General features: G+C 37.4%; 1 protein-coding gene across 3 annotated transcripts; it reads left to right on the plus strand.

The window, feature by feature from the left end:
- Positions 1-655: 655 nt before the first annotated feature.
- Positions 656-24418, plus strand: LOC121321842 (protein transport protein Sec31B-like). 3 transcript variants are annotated; one of them, XM_041261108.1, is made up of 27 exons: positions 656-788; positions 1612-1719; positions 1814-1937; positions 2835-3030; positions 3340-3435; positions 5567-5707; positions 6093-6235; positions 6391-6490; positions 6663-6824; positions 8450-8602; positions 8873-9103; positions 9406-9480; positions 10219-10311; positions 10471-10591; positions 10998-11176; positions 11268-11394; positions 11786-11931; positions 12275-12448; positions 12819-12971; positions 13395-13575; positions 14192-14584; positions 16117-16155; positions 17934-17992; positions 18693-18839; positions 19044-19163; positions 21000-21071; positions 22787-24418. In XM_041261108.1, the coding sequence occupies exons 1-27, from the start codon at positions 740-742 to the stop codon at positions 22964-22966; spliced, it is 3762 nt and encodes a 1253-aa protein (XP_041117042.1). In that variant the 5' UTR covers positions 656-739; the 3' UTR covers positions 22967-24418. The 3 variants fall into 3 exon arrangements, with proteins under 3 accessions (XP_041117042.1, XP_041117043.1, XP_041117044.1); XM_041261109.1 differs by having other exon boundaries at positions 13425-13575; XM_041261110.1 differs by lacking the exon at positions 16117-16155 and having other exon boundaries at positions 657-788.
- The last annotated feature ends 6 nt before the right edge of the window (positions 24419-24424 follow it).

Here is a 24424-nt window from a genome sequence, read left to right on the forward strand (position 1 = left end):
AAACATTAATCCAGGGGTGAGAAGCCTCATCTTCGCAGATTGGTTATAGTGTGTGGTTCAGTTTGGCTAATTCTGTAGGTTTTAGCCTTTATTGTCTTCTATATATTTGAGTCATGAGGAAACAATCAAATTATAGGATATCTATATGGAGAGAGAGTTCAAAAACAGCAAGTAGCTATATATCCAAGGGAAATCAAGATCCAACAGCGTAGTCATTAATCACTAGAAATACTTAATGAGAAAGAATAGTGATTGGTTAGCTGAAAACTTGCTGTTTTGATAAATAGCTTATATATACACATACACACACACACCTGATTTTGGCATGAAGGTTTGGGCTCACAGTATTAGTGCCATTGCTTAGAAAAATTGCATTCAAAAATATCATGCTGATTTATTTATTTTTATTTTGTTTTTAAAATAATTACAAATTAAAATGGTCATTCTGAGTTGTTAATCTCTTGCATGGTACAAAAGTAAGCACATTTCGCAAATTATGGCTTCAAATTGTCTCAAAATGCTTATCAATCAGTTTCTTATTACCAGACATGTCAAGTATTTTATTTTATTTATTTTTTTTTTTTGCTCCCTTGTTCTGATTCCGGCAGATAGGTTGTCTCACTGTGATCCTGTTCGAATGTGTGTTTGTTTTTTTCGCCACGTCGGCCGCCGTAGTGGTGAAAGACTACACATCCCATCTCAAACAGAGGGAGTGTAGGGTTGTAATATTAACATTTTTATGCAGAAGATAAGCAGAACTGGAGATACAGAGTACGCCGAATACAACGGTAAGTGTTTCATTATTGGTAGAGACTTTGTTGACTACACAGTGAATTGAGAAAATAATATTCAAACGATACATAGAGACGTATGACATCGAAAACAAGTGTCATCGGAAAAACAGAATATCATCAGGCCTGTTGTATACTTAAACTTTATATATATATATATATATATATATATATATATATATATATATATATAATGTATTCTGAGAAATAAGTATGTTTTATTGGAATTGTTTATGATAAGAATAGTAATTTTTAATGCAGTAATTATGCAAAACAAATATTAATAATTCACTGCAACAATGTGTCCAAAGCAGCTGTTTCGGGCCTTTAATAACACGTTTTATTTTGCATTTTATGCAGTCATAATTAAATTATTACTACGTTGAGTATTAAATAAATACACTTAAGTTTAAGTCGTGAAGTCACTGACAAAACACGCTTTACAAGATCAGAACGTGTATGTGAATAATTTATAAAATGCCGACTTTTGTCTATATATGTTATGTCATGGCGATTTCTGATGCCATACTACTGCGTTTAACTTAAAGTACTGTAATGAGTCGTAGTAGGCTATAGTTTTATTGAAATGCTGTGTACGCGCTAGTAGAGAGAGGAGTGACATGAGCTAGGTATTCCAGTAAACAGAAGTAGTTAATTAACAAACGAAATTAGATGTTGATAAGGTCACACTCGAGCCAAATACTAAAATTAGGTAGCAGTGACACAGGACCAAACTGTATGAGAGAGGTATTTCAGTTGTTGGAATTCTTATGTCAGCAGAACATTTAAAATCTTGTGTTGTACATCTTGCATTTCTCAGCTCACGGCTGCGTTTTCAGCACATCCACAATGAAGCTAAAAGAAATTCAGAGAACAGCCAATCAGGCATGGAGCCCTGCATCCCGACATCCTACCTACTTAGCAACAGGTATTAAAAAAGAAAGCAAGACATACAACATTATCAAATATAAAACGTTGTTCGGTTTTTTTGTGTTGTATTTTAATTTGTTACATTCTTCAAGGTACATCTGCCCAACAGCTAGATGCATCTTTTAGTACAAGTTCAGCCCTGGAGATTTTTGAACTGGATTTCTCAGATCCTTCACTAGACATGAAGTTAAGAGGTTCCCTTTCAACCACAAACAGGTTAGTAGTTTTTTTTTTAGAGCAAATACTTTCTGTATTTGGGTACCAGCTAAAGCACTGAAAAGGAGGGTGGTGTAAAATATAAAAACTGAAGTTTTTGCAATCTCAAGGTGTATATTGTCATATTTCAGTCTGTTACTGCAGTTTTAAAAATGTATATACAAAACAATTTTTCTCATCATGGGCCATTATATGAAAATGTGATGTTTTTTACGTTAGTGTCATCAATACAAATATGTAAGTATGTGTTTAATAACCATCCATGTATATCAGGATAGACCGACCACAGCAACTTTTTTTGTGTCTAATATCGGTGACTTATTGGTGTAATAAATGTACCATTTTCACAGAAAAATAGTCAATATGATATTTTTAATTTATACACTGGATCCAGGCAGCTTAAAAAACAATCAAACTAGCACTCTGTGTGCTTTTAATAAAGGCAGGTTTTTTTTATTTTTTATTTTTTGGTTTAGAGGTTAACACTAGAACTACCGCAGCTGTCTTTTTCATTATCAAAATGCGTTTAAAACTACTGCAACGCCGCATGCTACGAAACTGTTCTAAAGTAAGGATGAACTGTAAATGCCATTTTCACTTTTTGTGTGTTTTTCTGTTTGTACATAAAACATGGCTTTTTAATTTTTTTTTTTTTTTTTTTTAATTAGGCTAATGATGGGTCTCTATGGGCTCCGACCTTGATTTAAAATGGTTAACGTTTGAATTTTGTTTAACTCAATATATTGTGTTTGTGTATGTTCTGGTTAGGAATACTTAATTTTAACCTTGTATTTTAAATCGCTGTAAAACACAGATTTTCAGTTTTTTATCAGAATTTTGATTTTTTTTATCACAGAAAACTAGAAACCCTGGTAATTTTGTATTTCTCCACGATAGGTTTCACAGCCTGATCTGGGTGGATTTCGGAACAGCCACAGCAGGATCCTCAGGGATGCTTGTGGGTGGGGGTGACAATGGAGCTGTCTCTCTCTACAACCCAACACAGATACTGGTTTCGGAAAAAGAGGCCATCGTTGGACAATGTGAGAAACATACAGGCCCTGTCCGGACCCTTGACTTCAACCCCTTTAAGGTGTGACTACAGCTGAGCTCTTTGCCTGGTTTGTCTCATGTCTAATACCCCCCACCCCCTAAAAGCATACACACGAATGTTGTAGCTCACAATTATCACAAAGCTGTAGCCTTTCTTACCCTAATTAAAAAAAAGTGTTTTTTCATAAGCCTATTATATAAAACCTTATTTGTTTGAATAAACCGCTTTTAATGAGTTGACAGTGCAATGTCATAAGAGAAAACAGAATACTAACGTATAACATTGTTAGAACTATTGTAGAACCGGTCATTAATGTTTTTGCCTTTTTTTTTTTTTTTTTCCCCCCAGAGTAACCTTTTGGCCTCTGGAGCCAATGATTCAGAGATATATATCTGGGACTTAAATAACTTTAGTAATCCAATGACACCAGGGACAAAGTCACAAGTAAGTACTCTGAGCCCCACCAAGTCACTGTTAGAGTGCAGTGTTGTTGTCAAGTTCCAAATCAATCAGATAATTTGTAATCAGATAATCAATCAGATATTAATAATTACAATCTGAGAATAATAATTACACTATGTAAACATGTATTATGATAGTATGCAAATATTAGGAAAGTAGGGGGGAAAAAACCTGTTTAGAGCTTGATGAATTTTATGTAAGACTGATTAGATGTGTAAACAGTACACTAGTAGCCTGTTGGGGGCCAAACCAAACCACATTATCCTGTTAAGTAAAAATAAATGGGTACGTTTTTCTAGAGATTAAATGTGTTGCATACAAACAGACAGAAAGGCCCTGCCACAATTCAGCAGGAGAGCAAATCTGCCTAACCAGTTTTTGGCATTAAATTCTGTATTAGATTTTACAAAAATGACAGCAGTGGGTAAAATCACATAATTTCAGGAGAATATATATATATATATATATATATATATATATATATACACACACACACCACACACACACACACACACACACACACACACACACACAGTGGCTCTCAAAATTATTCATCCCCCCCCTTGGACTTTTCCACATTTTATTGTGTTACAACTTTGAATCAAAATGGATTTAATTTTTGCCACTGATCAACACAAAAAATGTCCATAATGTCAAAGTGAAAAATAAAATCTACAAATTGTTCTAAATTAATTACAAATATAAAAGAGAATTTAATGATTGCATAAGTATTCACCCCCTTTGCTATGACACACCTAAATAAGCTCTAGTGCAACCAAGTGTCTTTAGAAGTCACATAATTAGTTGAATGGAGTCCACCTGTGTACAATTAAGGTGTTTCACATGATTTAAGGTTAAATACACCTGTCTCTGGGAGGTCCCACAGTTGGTTAGTACATTTCCTAACAAAAACTACATCATGAAGACAAAGGAACATTCAAAGCAAATCCGGAATAAGATTCTTCAAAAGTACCAATCAGGGGTAGAATATAAGAACATTTCCAAGGCATTGAATATCCCCTGGAGAACAGTAAAGTCCATTATTAAGAAATGGAGAGAATATGGCACAACTATGAATCTGTCTAGAACAGGCCGTCCTCAAAAACTGAGTATGCGGGTGAGAAGAGCACTAGTCGGTGAACCCACCAAGAGGCCTATGGCAACTCTAAAGGAGTTACAGTCTTCCACGGCTGAGCTGGGAGACACTTGGCATACGGCAACAGTAGCCCTGGGGGCTTCACAAAACTGGCCTTTATGGGAGAGTGGCAAAAAGAAAGCCATTGTTGGAAAAAAAAAACTTGCATCAAATCTCAGCTAGGGTTTGCCAGAAGGCATGTGGGAGACTCTGAGACCAAGTGGAAGAAGACTCTATGGTCTGATGAGACTAAAATAGAGTTTTTAGCTTCAATGCTAAGCACTATGTTTGGCACAAGCCTAACACTGCACATCATCCTGAATGTGAAGCATGGTGGTGGCAGCATCGTGCTTGGGGGATGCTTCTCTGTGTCAGGGCCTGGAAAGCTTGTAAAGATAGAGGGCAAAATGGATGCAGCATAGTACAGAGAAATCCTGGAGGAAACCTGCTGAAGTCTGCAAGAGACCTAGGACTTGGGAGAAGATTCATCTTCCAACAGGACAATGACCCCAAACATACAGCCAAAGCCACACTGGAGTGGCTAAAAACAAAAAGGTCAATGTCCTGGAGTGGCCCAGTGGTGTAAAGCTGGTAGAGACTTATCCAAACAGACTCATGGCTGTAATTGCTGTCAAAGGTGCCTCTACCAGATATTGAGTCAAGGGGGTGAATACTTATGCAATCAATTATTTTCTGTTTTGTATTTGTAATTAATTTAGAACAATTTATAGATTTTATTTTTCACTTTGACATTGTTGATTTTTTGTATTGATCAGTGGCAAAAACTTCTAATTAAATCCATTTTGATTCCATGTTGTTACACAATAAGATGTGGAGAAGTCCAAAGGGGGTGAATACTTTTGAGAGCCACTGTGTGTATACACTCACACAATCAATGTTCTTTTTGCCTGGTCTTCAAATGAGACGAGATAGTAAATCCAGCATATGCTTGTAATGGTTATTTTATCTCCTTTGTAGCCTCTTGAAGACGTCAGTGTTGTTGCCTGGAATAGGCAGGTGCAGCACATCCTTGCTTCGGCTCACCCCAGTGGTAAGGCAGTTGTGTGGGACCTGAGAAAAAATGAACCCATCATTAAAATCAGTGATCACAGTAACAGAGTAAGTCCACTTGATACATGGGTTAGAGTCCATGCTAATTTTTATTGATTTAAGTTTTGTGAAGGTGATGGTGCTATTGTTTTGACATTGTCTGTTAGAACCAGAATCTGGCAACAAATTCTGGATGAAACAGAAGTTTACTGTTTACTTTTCTGGATTTTATGTTGCTTCATCTCGTAATCAGTGCCATATGGTGACAACAAGCACATAACTCTGTTTGAGGATTGCGAATTGGCTCTGGAATCTTATATATGGCAAATGAAACACCATGCAGGTGTGGAGCTACTTTGCCTTGAACCATGTCATGGGTTGGTAGAGAAAGAAGATTGTTAGTTGTATGATGGTGCTTCCAATTTGTTTGAGTTTCATCCATGCTTGTCTGCAGATGCATTGCTCTGGGATGTTGTGGCACCCTGAAGTGGCCACTCAGCTGGTGCTGGCATCAGAAGATGATCGTCTGCCAGTAATCCAGATGTGGGACCTGCGGTTTGCATCTTCCCCTCTAAAAATTCTGGAGAACCACACAAGGTAAAGGGCACGTAGTTAACCCATATACATTATTAACAATGACATGTATTGCAAAAGGGCTAACAATGCTCATAAAAAAATGCTTAACTCCAATCTAAACACTGCTGAGCAGGGAAAAGTAAAGCATATGACACTCTAGTTTTGTATCTTTTCAGAGGGATTCTGTCTATTTCCTGGAGCCAGGCTGACCCAGAACTGCTGCTCAGTAGTGCTAAAGACAACAGGATTTTGTGCTGGAACCCAGGAACAGGAGAGGTGGGTCAGTTGATGGTTGAAAACTCAGTTTTCTTGACGGTTACATTTAGTTTTGAATGTTGTATCATTTGTTTTTTGTAAGCACATTTTCTGAAGTTATTTGCTATTATTTAGTGCCAGTTGCTTTTTTCGATTGAAGTCCTATTGTTTACTATCATGTCATTTTTTTCAGGTGATTTATGAGTTGCCAACAAGCAGCCAGTGGTGTTTCGATGTGCAGTGGTGTCCCAGGAATCCCGCCATTCTCTCTGCTGCTTCATTTGACGGTTGGATAAGCATTTACTCAGTAATGGGAGGAAGCCTAGATGCTCAAGGACAAGGCCATGTTGATAAAGTATGCGTCACAGGATTGTTTTTTTTTGTTGTTGTATTTTTCAATGAGTCAATGACATGCTTTGGTTTAAGCTCCCATTTACAGATTTGGGCTTATGATAAATCATGGAAATAACACTCCTATTGCAAAGCAGTTTCTCCCATTCCAGGTTTTAATATGTGCTTGATTAGTCATAGTGTATAGGTAACAAGCTCAGATGTGTCTAAAACCTTTTATTAAAACCAGGAATAGATCAAATTGCTATGCAATTGGAGTCTTATTTACATCCCTGTAAAATTTTGCACAGACTATTTTTGTCAGTACCTTTTCCGCACACAAGTCATTACCTGTGTGCAGTTGCAGTTTTGACAGATGAGAATGCTGAATGTAATAACAGAAGTAACCTTGACTACAGTATATGTTTTTGTGATTGTTTACATTATTTGGATTCCCATAACCTTCCCTGAATCTTTTGAGCATAGTTTGATTTGCAAATGGTTTAGGTAAAGTGTCTCAGATTTCATGATAGTACTGCTTTTATTCTTCTTTTTTTCAGTTCGTTACCAACAGAGACACAAGGCAGGGCTGTTGGTCAAAATCACTCTTTGTAGTGAACATGAGACTCATTTCTAGTAGTGTAATACACTACCCACTTGATAGGTCGCGGTTGTCGGGGTCCAATACCAGTCTGCTATATGTCGAGGGCTGCAATATAGCAAGAGACCCATAGAAAAATAAATAGGCTAATAACAAATACTGTACAACCACTCCCTCATTTTATCAGGGGTATCAGGGTCAGATATAAATCCTCTACGCAACACGCTTCCTCGTTTTTCATATAAAAAGCAGCACACCATTTTAATTCATACTGTGGAGGGTAACTGCTTCTCATCAACTTCAGTCTCCAATTAATTACATGAATCTTCCTCTCCTTTCTCAAATGCCCATACCGCTGCATTGAAAGAATCCATTCACAACATAGGAGGCTTGTTGCCAGGGAGACAACATCACTGCCCTGTGATTTTTTGTTTTGCTTGCTTAAAAAAATGCTTCAGCAAGTAGATGTTTAATTTGCTTTGTGTTATTGTGCAATACGTGCGTATATGATAGCAGTACGATTTTAACGCTTTGTTTCTAATTGTTCAGTATATTTTAGTTTGTGATGTGCAGTACAAAATAAACAGTAATTCTAAGTGAAATTGCCTACTTATCGTGCTGCTAAGGCAGGTAAAAATGGAGAGCCAGCTCCAGAACTACGATATATCTGAATCCGCAGTGTAGCGAGGGGCAGTATAACAAGGGGTGGGTGTATGTTCATTTGGCAAAGCTTTGGATAAAAGAATGAACGAGACCCTAAACATCTGCCTGCTATGGAGTTTAAAATAAATGGTCATTTGTTAACATTTTTTTTTCTCCCCAGTAATTAATCTCCTGAACATTTTAAAGAATGAATTACAGTTCTTAAACTGATATGGTTTCTGAAGTATTTAATTAAACCTGTGTAGCCAATGCGCATTCACTTTCCTTGTGGAGCATGGTATGAAAAAAAAGAAATTCATATTCATGAAAAAAAAAAATCATATTCCATTGTCCATTGATAGTTGGTTGCACACATTGCTATACTTTCACTTAATTAATGTGTGCAGGTCTCTTCCTCGTTTGATGCCATGGACCCTTTTGGAACTGGGCAGTCCCTCCCTCCTCTGCAGGTTCCTCAGAAAGTGGCCCAGACGAAAGTCATTCTTCCACTTAAAAAGCCTCCTAAATGGATCAGGAGACCTGTGGGGGCATCATTTGCAGTAAGTAAGCAAATATACGCTGTGTTCTTTTTAAGTTTTACTGTAGAACTGTTAAGTTACTACTTACTAACATCAATACTTTGTGTATGTAAACTCTTCAGTTGTCTTGCACAAAATAGAGAGATGTTTTGGAGCAAATCAGATTCAGTGGATCTAAATGCAGAATGAATCCTCGCACAACTAAATGCAGTGTTAACATGCAGAAAAGTCGATTGGTGTTTACACTAATCTGGCCACTTAAGAACTTACCTTGATCCTGTTCCTATTCAGTTCGGAGGGAAGCTGATAACCTTTGAAAATCCCAAACCAACACAACAGCAAGTGCCGCAGCCCATTCCACGTCATGTGTTCATCAGCCAGGTTATCACAGAAACAGAGTTCCTCCAGCGCTCCAGCGAGCTCCAGTCAGCACTGAACTCTGGAAGTTTCTCCAGCTACTGCCAAGCCAAGATTCAGAAGGCAGCAACAGATTCGGAAGAGAACATCTGGAGCTTCTTAAAGGTATAAATTAATTGTCCTACACCTTTGTGTGATATCGTATTATACTATAAAGTGAACAAAAAAAACAGTTGTGTGAAATGGGTACTGTAAAATGAGTTGCCCAAGACCGCACAATGAAGTCAGCTGAGATCTGAGGTCATGGTTGCCAGTATAATTTCTTACCACAAGGGTTCACTGTCTCCCCAGCAAGGAATGAATTCAGTGACTGCCTCAGATCAGAAAGATGTCTGCAGTTAGGAGTGCTGGATGCCTGTAATGTTTAGTTTAAGGCTACATTTTATTCTGGTTCATTTTACTTGTAGGTTAACTTTGAAGATGATGCTCGCAGCAAATTCTTAAGACTTCTGGGATACAATAAAGAAGAACTGGAGAAAAAGGTAAATAATGTGAAAATGTATTAATGTGACTTGTTCCCTATAGACCATGGGGTCCCTGTTGTGGCTGTCTCAGTCATGGGTTTTCACTCTCAGGTTTCCTGATACAGAAAAAAACAAGACTAAAGATAAAGATATATATATATATATATATATATATATATATATATATATATATATATATATATATATATATATATATATACACACACACACTCACACACACATATAAACTGGCATTTGAATGCAATATCCTTTTCAGAAAGAAGACATGCAGTTATTGTTAGCAGTTTTATTGGTTGCGAAAAATATGCCTGATGGCACATGAACAATTGATAGACATTTATGCCCGACATGAACATGATAACCGACAGATACATAATACATTCACATTACAATTTGGCCCATGGCCTTATCCATTTGGAGCTTGATAGCCATCCCTATGCTGGCCGTGCTACGATGGATGCAATACAGTGATTAAGAATGGCTCGGCCAGCGGGCAGGACAAGTGGCACTTGGAGCCACCTTCCCCCTAGACAAGGCACACTGCAGGGTGGAAACAGGGAGGAGGAGGACCAAACAAAGAAACGACAGGGGTTTGTGGGCAGACAGACCTATTTAATTGGTAACGTATGAGTTTGATGGGTGGAGTCTCCTTTCAGAAGGACAACAAGTTTCCAATTCTTAATTCTTTATTAATCAAAGCAGTTTGTCTTCAATTAAATATCCTTTCCATCCTAGATTGCCTCTTGCTTAGGAAAGTGTCTACAGCCTAATGGTTATGGGGTTGATGCTAATGATCTTGCAGAAAAAATGCAAATTTTATCTGCTCAGGTATGTATATTTGGCTCGTCTTAAACTACAGCGAATCATGTCAATGTATTGTAAGTTTTGCACTGGTTTGGAGAAAAAAAATGTGTATTAATAGTGCATTAATAGTCTGACATTGTGGCCGTCTGTGTGACCACTAACACATCAGTTATCCATGCACAGAGATCGGACGAATCCAGTGCCGCAGGAGATACTTCATCGTCCCCCACATCCTCAACAGTGTCCGACTTTTTCAGCAGTCTTCCCAATGACAAGCCCAAATTTCAGATTTCTACGACCACAAGTAAGTTCATTTGTATCTACTGGTGTTTTAAAAATGTTCTTGTTAGAGGTGCTAACAACCAGTGCTCATTTAGATTGAACCAATACCATGGTTTGTCTCCAAATCAGTGTGGTACATATTTATAATGGAGCTAATAACCCAGTTCCTTCACTTACACAATTTATTTGAGTGTACTGATTGGCCAAGCGAGTACAGAATGGCTTGAAGTGGCTAGGATCAAAAGCTCCCAGCACATTGTTAGAGTGGAAATAGGTGTGTCTTGTTGAAGGTTTCTGTGATGTGATCCACTGTAACACATCTGTTTCTTGTCACAGTACTAGCAGAATCCCTCATGACCTGCTTGAGGTGTGGTTTTCTCGAGTGTGTGTGTGTGTGTGTTTATTTTTATTTATTTTTCATTTTTCAGATACCGATGGTCTAATCAGCCAAGCACTCCTAGTAGGTAACTTTGAAGGGGCTGTCGATCTCTGTCTTAATGATGCCCGCTTTGCTGATGCTATCATCCTGGCTATTAGTGGTGGAGAGGAGCTGTTGAAGAAAACCCAGCTGAGATATCTAGCAACGCAGAAAACTGGCATTTCGATGGTAAATAAAACAGCTTTGAATCAATACATCTGTAAATGTGTATTGTGTTTAGAATAAAAGACCGACTAATGTACATTACGTGGATCTTCAGCTTGTGTCCTCCATAGTTAACCGGAACTGGACAGATATTGTACAGTCATGTGAATTAAAAAACTGGAAGGAAGCCTTAGCTGCCCTCCTGACTTATGCACGTCCTGAGGAATTCTTGGAGCTGTGTGGTAAGAGCTGTTTGGGTTGTTGTCTATGTTAATTAGCAAAAGGAAATAGTAAAGGCATATTGTAGGAATGTTTTCTAATTTATTATTATTATTATTTTTGGATTGGGACACATGGAAGTGTACTTGGCCAAGTTAGTCCATTGGTGAACTGGTTCTTTGAACACCCCTAGTCTTTAGCTTCTCTCAAGCAGACTGTGTGCCTTGAACAAGATTCAACCAAGGCTTTCCTCTGCATGACTGCCCAAGTGTTGCCCAATTTTGTATAGGTGGCTTGATCAAAGACCCAGTCTTCAGATGTTTAGTGACTGCAAATGTAGGGAACAGCTGATAATGAGATCCCTTGTAGGTTTGATGCCAATTGTCAGTGTTTATATATATTTGATTTAATTAGATATTCTGGGGACTCGTCTGGAGCATGAAGGAGAAGAGAGGATGTGTCTTCGGGCCTGTCTGTGTTACATCTGTTCCGGGAACGTTGAGAAACTGGTTGAATGTTGGGTACTGAAAAATGAAACCTCATCACCTTTGGCTTTAGAAGTAAGCACACAAAGAACATTGTTAAGCTCAATCTTAAAAATGGTCCTCTGAAAGATGAGGGTTTATTTAATGTTCCTTTAATAGGCTGACATGATGCAGCTGACTTTTTGTGCTCTCTGTTTTGTAAATTAGTACTCCACAGATTTTTTAGGTTGGGTTCACCATTGAGTAAGTATTCACCAATAACTTGGAGACCATGGATTCAATTGCTTAGTGGTTTAATTGTCTTTTTGTTAATGTATATATGTTTTCCTTTTAAAATTTTTTTTTTTTAAAGACAGGAGCAAATGCTTTAAAATATGTGGAAATTGTGGAAAGTACATTTCTGTTCTCTGACTTGTAGGATCTGGTAGAGAAGGTGATGATTTTACGCAAATCGATTGAACAGCTTCGTGGTGGCGATGTGGTAACTCGGAGCACTGTCCTGGAAGAGAAACTGACTCAGTATGCCAGCCTGTTGGCAGCTCAGGGGAGTCTTGCTGCAGCCATGAGCTATGTGCCTGCAAGCAGCAGTCAGGTAGGTGAGATCAGGAACCTGTTTGAAAAATGGAGGTAAGTTGATCACAGGGAGCAGCAGGGCACAACAATATAGCAACAGCGGTAGTATATGGCATGCACTTATTTTGTAAATGGGCACATCAAATTGATTAAAGTCTGGCTGCCCATGAATGTCTCCCTATTGGCAGAACCTTATTGCAGATGTTTTTGTTAAGCCCCTGTAGGTCCTTATTTTACAGATAGTATCTTTTTAAAAAATGTATGCGTGTATGACTTTATTACTAAATACAAATGACTATAAAGATCTGAAATTAATGTTTTGAGAAAGAGTTGTTGTCTTCTAAAATACTTTTATTTATTTTTCTTCCTTTTGGGCTTTAATCATGTAGTTGCGGGACAGGCTGTTTCATGCTCAGGGAGAGGCTGTTGCAGGTCAGCAACCTCCTCCCTTCCCTTACAACAGAGTCCAGGTGATGGGAGGTGCCCATCCTGCTTCTACTGCAGTTCCAGCCCACCAACTGGGCCACAGAACCCAGCAGCAGGTATGAGAGGACTGTGTAAAAGTTATGGTGTGAGACCAAAAGCCACCAGAAGGTGGCTGTATTGCACATTAGGAGAAAATAGTGCAATATTCCAGCTCTGTAATATCCATTCTCAGTCTTGTGGCACCAAGCATAAAAGGAAAGCACTGTAATTTTATTGCCAATGTGGTTATATTTTTTGCAGTGGTTGTTCAATTTTTAAATAATAATAATTTTTGTAATAGATGGATATATATTGTAGTTAAAATGGGCTGCAGCTTTTTTGTTTTGTTTGTGTAGCAGATTGGTGTAGATGCTGTAGCTCAATTTAGATATTTTTATTTATTTATTTATTTATTTATTTTATTTGCCAGGGATTTGCATGTACCCTGAACTACAGGTTGGTTATTTTATTTATTTTTTTACAAAAACTGTCTTTTGTAGGGCCCATACCAGCCTGCATTTCATCCTCAGGTGCAACCTTCAGGGCAGCATTCAGTTTTCACTCCACAGCCAAAATCGACAGACTCAGTGCCACACTCAGGTATGCCAGCCATTTCCCATGGACCTCCAGCTGGCATATTCTCCAGACCACCGTACATTCAACACCCAACCACTGCTTCAGGTAACCATGTCTTTAAAACTGTATGCTTGTGTTTGATAACATATCTGTGTGTCTAGTAAGAAAGGAAAATGCATATCTCTGTGCTGCTTTTGTCTTCAAAATAAAATTACATCTTGTGATTTTATATTAACCTGTTGACTAGAATATGATGTTATGTGGTTAACTGACTTATTACAGATTGAATCAAGATAAAACTATCGGATCACACTTTTTAAATCTAATGGTCTGTCTGTTTAATATAGAAATTGTGTGTTGCAGAAGTATTTCTAAAACAGGTTTGGTTGTTTGTGTATAACAGAGTAACAGCAAAGCTAGGACTTGGCTTTAGAGGGTGTTACTGCATTTTGAGAACGAGCTTGCCCTATTTTTTGTTTTATATTGGGCTTGATGTCTTTCAATGAAAAGATGCTTTTGCATGATAAAAACTTCATGATATAGCCCTATTTTTTTTTTAGTAGTGAGATGTATAGACATGTTATACAAATATTAATATTAATATTGGCATCCATTTTAAAATACCCATAAATTATATATAGCTCAAACAGTTTGGTTGTTTGTGTGCACAGACACAGCCACATGCTTAATTTTATTAATGGCTGCCAAATCTCTTTTCCAGCATTCTCTCAACCTTTCAGCCAGCCAGGAGGGCCTCCAAGTGGACAAGCAGCTTTTCCTGCCCATCCTCCCTTCCTAGCTTCCAGTCTTTCGGGACCTGAGCCGCTTGCAGCACAGCCCAGTGGCCTACCGTCGATGCCTGGTCCCACTATGTCGGGGCCTACCTTTAGGCCTGCCTCTGTTCCCTCTTACCAGCCCTCTGGTCCTCTCCCGCCATCCTCCCAGGCTGCTGGTCTTCAACCAATGTTCCTAGGTGGTGCTCGCATTCCGACCTCCATGCCAGCCTCACAGCCTCCCACTACCTACCAACTGGGAGCAGGGTACCCACCGGGTGGCCCAGGAGCTCCTGCCGCCAAGACCTTCGCTGCTGCTTCTCTTCCTCCCCCTCCAACAGGTACTGCAGAGCCACCAGTATAATTGAGAAGAAATTTGAGGAGTTTTAATCAGTTATCTCTACGCCTGTATGCGAAACAGAAAAGCTGGGTTTAAATGTTTAACGGGGTAGTAGTTTCCTTTAGTCATGCGCATTTGTTTCCAGTAGTTCAGTAGTCTGCAATAAGTTAATGTGCACTGCCCTTCAGAAGGTACAGGGTTCAATTCCTTTTGCACCAGCCTGGCCAAACATGGTTGGTCTGTCTTTTGCTTAAAACTGCTTGTATTCTTTTGGACAATGCCTGTGTTGTTCTGGACACACACAATTTGCTACAGTCATGTACAGTATGTTTAGGGCTTCTGGGTTAACTGGAAATGGTTACTCAGTTAATGTTGACTCTACCCCTTTCCCCATGAAAACAAATTTAATTAAATGCCTTTTTAAAAAAAAAAAAAAAAAGTTGTTTCCCAGTGCAGTTGGACAGTGCGTGACTGACTTGTATCCGCATTGATTCGTTTTGAACTTTAATCTCACCCCAACTTCTGAGTGGCAGCTAATCCCTATATTTCTATTGGAGGATTATAACGTGCTTGCGTGATTTAAAACGACATTACAAGAAAAGGAGGATTGTTCTTGCTTGTGATATTTAAAGCTATATTTTAGTTAGATAGGGAGTATTTACACGCTCGTTGAATTTAAAACAGCATTGCAAAATGTAAACAAATGCCTAAACACAAAAACCCCAGAATATGCCCATGATTATAAGGCTTTTGTTGCGGAAGACAGCAAAGGAAAGAAGGTACAAATGAAGTGTGTAAGTACTGAACTGAAAAGTGACTGAAAAAAACGAGTCCCCAAAAACACCATTCATACAGTATATAAAAAGTGAAAGCCATGAAAATAAAACGATTTACATATAACTCAAAAATAGCAAAAAATAAGCAATAAAGAATGAAATTAATAAAAACGGCATGTCTATATTTATGGTTTTAAAGTCCAGCTAATTACAGCACAAAATGATTCTATTTTCAATATACTAGTTACTTTGATCCTTTTTTTTTTGCAGCTCTGACTGTATTAAATTAACTTATTCCAAGTAAATTGTGATTTATGTTTTTCAGTATTTTACAAAAAGTTAAATTGATCTGGGAACTGTTCAGTCAAGTGCTGTCAAATGTGTATAGTAATCCCAGAAATGTTTAATGTAAAAGTAAACATCTGGTTTATTTACTATTGTTACTCATAGGATGGCATAAGTGAAAAACCTATTTGTGCATACCCTTGTACAAGTAAACGCATAGTCTCTTATTATGTTGTGTTGAAAATCCTCTTTATTAAGGGTATATTGACCAGTTTAGTGAAAAGGAATATGAAAATGTTATTTAAGAGTAAATAACAGATTAGAGCAGAAGTGGGGTTAATTTAATCTAATGGCTTACATTTATTTAGTGCTACAATAAGCAATAATGAAGAAAGAGTAGCAGGTTTTCCTAAGTGTCTTGATTGTTGTGTATATCTGAGCTGTTGTTCAGATCTCCCTGTTTGATTTTCAGGATACTTTCCCTGGCTGGAAAATCGTTGTGATGATGAAGGTGACAGAATAACAGCAGAGCTAGGACTTGGCTTTAGAGATTGTCACAGCATTTTGAGAAAGAGCTAGACCTGTTTTTTTTTTGTTTTATATAGGGCTTGACTTCTTTCCACAGATTTTTCTGCTAACCCATGTAGCTTTCTCCACGTTTTGGGCAACATGCTTCTGCAGGATAAAAACTTCAGCCCTATGTTTTGTTTTTTTGGTAGAGATGTACAGACATTTTATACAAATACTATTGTTGGCATCCATTTTAAAATCCCCATACATTTGATATATAGCTCATATGTGCTCATACTTGAAAATGATTAGGCAATGTAATGGAGTTCAGAACCCAGACATTATAAGAGCTAAAGTTAAATGCAAATTATACCACTAAAGCATATATCCAAAGACATATTGTGCTAACTCTGATATAGTATGTGATTGTGGTGGAGTCATGTCATGGTAATAACAAATGTTTTTGGCATTGTGTATTATTATGAAAGAAAAGGTTTATCATTTGAAAAGATGCCAAACCAAGTTGTTATTTATTTGGCAGGTGCCTTTATTTCTTAAAGGGAACTATTAATATTAATGCTAAATAAATAAAGCTGGGAAATATTTACTTCTGCAAGGTTATTGTATCCAACCACATCTACTTGTATAAACAAAATCATAAATATTTCAAAAGTTTCCTGAAGTCTGCCAAAGTGGAGAAAACTGCCTTTTTTATAATTAGCTTGTCTTTAACTAACACTTAATGCACATACCAAACGTTACCTTTTTGGATGTAACTGTTAAATGCATGTTCTTAATTTAGAATACTGTTAAATTATCTAATAATTTAGAAATGTTTTTAAAATTTCTGCAAACAAAAATATTGTTTTCATGCAGCAACCACTTAATGTTTCTCTTAAGTCAGTATAATGTATCATAATGTAATGTATGCAAAAACATGTCAGGTGCATTTTCTGTGGTTTGAGAAACACATTTCAAAATATTACTTTATGAAGATGTCACATTTTGACAATGCAGGCAATGGAATTTCTACATACAAATCTTCTTGTTGGGCAACTCAAGGCAACCTTTTACATTAATACCAGAATGTGTTGCAATAATTTTCTTTTGCATCAAGGCCTTTGATTTTGGCATCTTATTTATCAGCAGCTTGATTGTTTTTCAAATGGTTCTGTAATGTTTTGTAATTCACATAAATGCAACCGTTCACGTTGTGAATAACTATTGTGTTGTTTAGCAGTGCTTCGCACTAAAAGTAAGCTCTGCTTGTTTTGTGTGATCCACATTTTAAATCCTAGCTTTAATTCAGATCATAAAATAAATATCAATTTATACAAAGTAAATAGCTTTCATGATGTATAGTGTATACAAAATACAGTAACACTAGCAATCGTAGGTACAAACATGATGACATTTAATTTATTCATTCACTAAAAACTCACATTTTAAAGTTTTTAGATACTATTTATCATTTATTCATGCTGTCTTGATTTTCCTAATCTTGCACAATTAGAGAAGCTGTGAGGCTCAATTTCGTAGAAAAAAAAATGCAAAGCTAACATGTAAAATGGAAAAATAGGCCTGTCTTTACACCAACCTGTTTCCTCGCTGAAACAGTAGCAGACCTTACAGATCTGTATGCATTAATGCAGCAAAGTGTCTGAGAATATATACACATGTGTAGCTTGGGCTGTTTGGGCTTATACTGTGAGAGAGTTGTGGAACTAATTCATTCCCTGCGTGTGTATATTTTAGAGATTCTTTTTCATTCATTTCCAGGCTCTCAAGAAGGATGGAATGATCCTCCCAACGTGCGAGGGGGGCCAAGGAAGAAAAAGGTAACAACACTAATAACTAGTTTTTGTTTTTGCTGACCATGAATTAATTTCAGTGACCATACTTGAATTTGGATTGTTAAATCAAAAGCAGAAAACTAATTATAAAAAATGTTGCTTGACTTTATAAAAATGTATTCAGAAAAGCTGTGTTTTAGAAAAGAGACATGTTACACCATCCCAAAATGCAAATATGTAGTAAAAGTACAAAGAGAAACTAAAATACATTTAAAACAAAATTGAATGTGTGAAGGAATTGTAACCACCACTTTGCCAGCTTATCTGTCCAATCTGATTTCACATTGCAGTTAACCAGACCCCCTGTTGATGTAGTGTGTCCAGAAGGGTTAAGCCACAAATCCTATTAGTCAGGGATTCTTGGAACCATTCACTGCAATTTTCGTTTTTTTGGGGACTTGCATCATCACTTCGGTGAATTAGTGTCGTTTACATTTCGTATCATCTTTGTCATGATACTAAAATGATGGATTTAGTACTTCTAATCCAGTTCAATCATCAAAGTACTGTATTTCTATATTCTCTGGTTTTTACTATTGAATCTCAGTTAGAAGGAGGCACGGCTATTGAAAACTTTTCACTTGTGACCCTGCACCGATGGAAGCTAAATATTTACCCTTCCGGATTACAGTGTTACCCCTCATGTATAATTAAAGAACTGTTGCATTTCTTTCTTTTTGCACAGTTTCATGAGACCTACACCCCACCAGCCCCCATCACAGCGCCTGTCATGAACTTCTCTATGGAACACAATGTACTCCAACCTCAGTCCTCTCTAACTCAGGAAACTATTCAGGTACCACCAGGGGCACCTATAGAAGCCAGTATCCAGGTAAGGTGAAGCGATTGTGTTTTGTCTGTTTTAGATAAATATAATAGGGGGGGTCCAGGCAGATTGTTTGTCACCAGTCATGTCGCTGTGGTATCTTGAGGATTTCAATTTATGCTGCCAACATCCAGCATCTAAATAGGACAACAGTGATTTTTATAAAGTGTTAAGGCTGAATTGTTTTATTCCTCTTATGTAATTGATTAGACCCTTCATCAACTACCAGCAGAGAAGATTGAAAAGAAGGAGATTCCACATGAGCATCTGGTGTTGAAGACAGCCTTTGATGGACTGGTGCAGCGCTGCCTCCTAGCTGCTGGTGACCCGGTATGTCAACCCGAACAGAACTAAGCAAGTGTGAGAAAAGTAAATGGGTACAACTCAATTAACAAGAAAACCTTCATTTTGAAGTGGAAAAACATAAATCCAAACAAACAACAAAAAAACAGTTCAGCTGTAAACATGGATAAGCTGTCAAATCTTTTACTTGGATTGTCAGCATGGCTTTACCATAGAGACTATAAAATAATCAAACTCCCCCAGTGCAGGTTTGATTGTGTCACACTCAATGCATTTGCCTGGCGGTCTAATTTTCTTATAATTTAACATTTAACCTTTTCAGGACCAAGCATTTTTTTCAGTGGGATGCTTCCCCAGGACCAGATGTTTTTGGTTGGCTGTATGTGACTCTCTTCCTATAAAAAAATATCTAAAAATCAGTTTTTTTACAGTAGCATCTTGGAAATTGTGTCCTTTGTTCTTAAAAATAAAAATGAAATTCTGGGGAACATTATAAAGTACTTCAGAAACCTTACAGACTTTTTTTTTTTTTTTTAAATGTAAAGTGTTTATTACTGTGTATTCTTCTTAGAGGTACATGTATAAAAACGTGTTATTCAATGACCTGAGTGACCTTGCAATAAGTGATTGCAATGACATAATATACGTTTATTCTCAGGGTCTTTAAGTAATAATGGACACTACTTTTCTATTTTCTCAAAATAAATATTTATAAATAGTTATTTATTCCGTTATCAGTAATAAGGAAAACATTTACCTGATAACTTTAGTTCATGAAATAGCATCTGTTTATATCATCTAGTTTCTCGACATTTATAAATGTTGTAAAAAAAAAAAATATATATATATATATATATATATATATATGTATATATATATGTATATAAAAAAACCTGAGACAGAATAAATGTTCTAATATAACTATGTTAAATACATCGGATTTACAGCGTTTTTCCATGTTTCTTACCTTTCTTACAAGTTTCTCTGAAGCAGGCTTTGATGTCTTTTCTCTCAGAGCTACAAAACTTTCTCCGCCCTTTAGATTAAATGCCCCTCTCAATGACGTCAAACGAAAACTACCAGTTAGTGAACATCATTCCCTCCCGTATCCAGTGATACGTGTTTCAGTCCTGTACTGCAATGTACGGTGGCCCTGTAAGTCATCAAAAAAGTGCATTTTTATCTTGTTTACACAGTCAAGGTCTTAGAAGCCCACTTCAGTATGATTGTGTTGGCACAATCCCAGTCCTTAAAGGGTTAATCAGAGCGGAGCTGAGTTTTATCCCACTGTCATTGGATTTGCTTATGATGCTAAATGAAATCATATAAACCCAGATAATGCAGAAGCATTGTGCATGTGTCAGTTTAGAAAACACAGTAAAAAGAAATTCCATCCAGTTTGGAGGTGGGGGAGGAGTTGCCTACTGAGGTGGAACTGACTGAAAGCATTTGCCAAAACTGAAGTGACTTTGCCTCGGAATTTATGATCAAATGTTGTGGATGACGTCTTTGCTTATCACTTCCTTTTTTCATTTTTAGTTTATCATAAACTGTTTTTTTTTCCCCTAACATTATAGATACTAAAGGAAAGAGGACCATTAGTTATAAGCCTTGGCCCTCTTTCATTCCCCATCCCTTTGCCCTTTCACTTGCATCAGTAGCTGTTCTTTGTTCCTGTATCCATGGTTATGCGGTACTTCCCAAATTTTCTTTCAGCTGCATCCTTTTTATAGTGTCCAAGTTGTTGTTTGGTATGTAAGAAGGGGTTAATAAAAAAACTGCGCCTGAAATGGGTACTAATCAGACAATGTTGTGTTATTTTAAAATTAAATACATGTTTTTAACACAATGCCTATATTTTAGCAAACGAAGAGAAAACTTGATGATGCTTCCAAGCGGCTGGAATACCTCTACGACAAGCTGAGAGAGCAAGCGGTATGTGTTTTTTGCCAGTATCTGTTCTCTTGATACTCACCTTTTTGTCTTTTTACCTTTTGGTTTTTAAAGAAAAATACAAAATGCAATCGAAGTTGATTTTAAAGAAAGGCAGCACACATTAGCCTTGTGGCGAGACTTAGGGGTGTGAGCCGGCGCTTTTAATTGCCATCTGTCATTACCAATTTCCAATTTAAGCCCTGATCGCACACCTCTCCCCTGTCTACTGTTTTTTGTTTTATAGCAACTCTCAGACCCCGTCAAAATGTGCTTAAACGGTCTCTCTTTGTCTAAACTTTGTCTTCTCGCTCTCGTGTCCGATTTAGAGAATTTCCTACCTGTTCTGAAGATTTCTCGTCCTTCAGCTGTCTTCAGCGCAACTCCATTAATCAACCTCTGCTGCGTCTTCCGCTGCATCTCCTTTATAAGATCGGCCCTTCGCCAAACTTTCAAAAGCCTGCCTGCAAGCAACTACGAGCAGACGTCCCTCCCGCGTTCCACACAGCTAGATCTAAACAGAATCTTCCTTGGACGCACTTCCAGTGCGAACTTTCTTTTAAAGACTATTGCATCCACAAGATTCACAGTTATTCTTGTAAAGGCATTTGCTCCTCTGTAGCAGTTCAGAGTTAAAGCAACAATAGTGTCCCTCCCCATCTGGTCATTCAGTAACAGAATCGCACAATTCTGTTACTCTCTCTCATAGCGCTGCAGACACCATTGCAGCCTCTGCTCCTTCCTCCGCTGTAGGTCCGCCAATCATCTCGCTTGCGTCTGTTCCTCATGTGGGTTCCTGGTTTAACAACTTGCTACTTTCAGAGTCAGAAAATCATAATGGGTAAGGACATTAGTTTGGTTTCAATTCTCATTTCAACATGGGAATTCCAACTTTTTTTCTCATTCTAGTTTCGTGCTTTCTATTGTATTACGTGAAGTCTACTCGCATAATGTCACTTCCAAAACAAACAAACTGTCGACTGCCTAAACTCTAACTACACTGCTGTGCTGCAACTTTTTCACTGGTTACTACGGCAACGCCCTCATGGAGCGACTGCTGTGAGTGTTAGTTGCCTTGGTAGCCAGGCAGCTTCATGAGGCACTGAGCTCTGTGCCTCAGTACTATAGTTCTCCAGCTGCGCTTTCACAACTGGAGAGGGGAAGTTCAAGTCACCGAATTTGTGATATTTAAATCAAACTGCAGGCATGTCTCATGAACCTACGTTAATAAATATATAAAGAATATGCAAAAGTGTCTTCATAGATTGAGAATGCTAAGCGAAACCATCCCAGTCTTTCCTATATCGACAAGCAGCCTGTGATTTAAACAGCCCCTTCTATCAGGCGTCACCCAAAGTCTGGGTTTTTTTTTTCTGTCCAGGCCGCAGCCTGTTCAAAGTCAGAGCTAGCAGCCCACTTCTCTGAATCGCGCTCTCTCCGCCCGTTTCACCTAACAGCACATTCTTCCTTCTCTGTCTTACCCTATAGTCCTGGCAAATGCCCGGTGAAATATTATTAAACATTTTTATTAAATAATATGATCAGTTTTCTAAAATGGCGATGTTTACAGGGACAGCTGTTCTTTTTTAATTGGGTCTCATTCTTGTTGAGAACCTTTGAGACACAGTTTCTGTTTTTTTTTTTTGTAGTGCATAATGGATTTATACATTTCAGTCACACTTTCATCTGTGTCTGTCCTTTCTCTTTCACCCCCATAGCTTACTCCTAACATCCTCGGGGGACTGCACGAGATTGGACGCTGCATTGAGGGTCGAAACTACCAACAAGCACTTGCAGTCCACACTCAAATTGTTAGCAGCAGCAATTTCAGTGACATATCTGCGTTCATGCCCATCCTTAAAGTGGTAATGACAATTGCTAATAAGCTCAGTATATGAGAATAAGGAAGCAAAATAAAACAGTGCAAACATCTGTAACGTCCTTGCAGTATTTCAGCGTTACAAAGCTTTACATATTTGATGGTTGTATATGGTTACTTAAAATTTGTGCTGTTGAAGTTATTATAGAAATGAATGAACTACTGTAATTACAGCAAACATTCAGTTTGTATTGTAAAATAAGTGTCAGCTTCTAAATGGAACACCCTTTGCACATTAAATATGATAAAACTACTCAAAATGGGTTGCATACTAAACCTGTAGCAAACAGCTGTAAGGTGTATGGTTTTTTAAATGATGCACACAACATTTAATAAAATGGCTTAATTAGGAGGCATTAGTTGGGATATACTATTCTACACTTGCATTCAAGCATCTTATGACTTGGAGTGCAAATTTTACTGTTTTCTTTGCTGTGGTTTAATACTAATTGAATGCTGTACCCAGCTCTTGATAACAGTAAGTCAGATTTGTCTATGGAAAGGAAATCTTTATTTGGTTTCCTTTTATTTATTTTTAACTGCATTCCTGTTTGGCATTAAACTGTGCCTTGTTTGCCTCAGTTTGTTGTGTGAATGTGCTGTTAATAATAAAATTCAAAACATAGCAGTCTAAATTAAACCTGAGCAGCAGTGTTGAACACAGTTGTTTCAGTAGGTTCCAGTCTTTCTTCAGTAGCCACTATAGATAATAGCAAGGGTTATTCAGAGTATCACTTAACAATGAACGTCACTCACTAGATATTGCCGTGAGGGTTTCGCTACATCACTGTGTGATACTGCTTTTTGGACGTTCCAACTGTTCTTGTTTTTGCTTCCTGCATAACTTTTTTTTCTATGTTTCTGTTGTTCTCTGCTGTCACAATCTATTAAAAAAAAAAAAACTGTTCAATAGCGGTAAGTGGAAAATACTACATACAACGAGGAGACTAATATTAGTGACCCTAATTGCTACAAAGCACATTTATATTTGCTTGTTGCACCGAAACTAGCACTTCTTAGCAAAGTCCTGTGACATATGCAATCTTTGCTTTGGATGCTGTCAATAAAATCTTAATTTTACTGTAGTGTTTTTTTTGTTTGTTTGTTTTAGTTTTTTCTGGAAATTATTGCATCCTTTTGGTTGGCTTATATTTAATTGTTCTATCAATTATTCAATGAACTCTCCTGTGCCCACATCTCCCAGGTTGACTGTTTGGGTTGTTATGTATTAGTTTTAAAAGATGTTTAAGTAAAGGTTGGTAAAATATCTTGCATTTAAAGAATAACTAATCCGTTTTAATGATGTAGACCGTACAAATTTGCAAGGAACGAATGTTATAGGAAGACAGGTTACAGTCCATTAAAGGCATTTCATTGAAGTGTCTCGGTGCTCCATTTTTTGAACATTTATAAGAACCATTTGCCACAATTTTTTTTCATTAAGCAGAGTTTATTAAATTTTTTTCAAATATGTTGT

The sequence above is a fragment of the Polyodon spathula genome, chromosome 10 (assembly GCF_017654505.1).
Source record: "Polyodon spathula isolate WHYD16114869_AA chromosome 10, ASM1765450v1, whole genome shotgun sequence".
Classification (NCBI taxonomy): Eukaryota; Metazoa; Chordata; class Actinopteri; order Acipenseriformes; family Polyodontidae; genus Polyodon; species Polyodon spathula.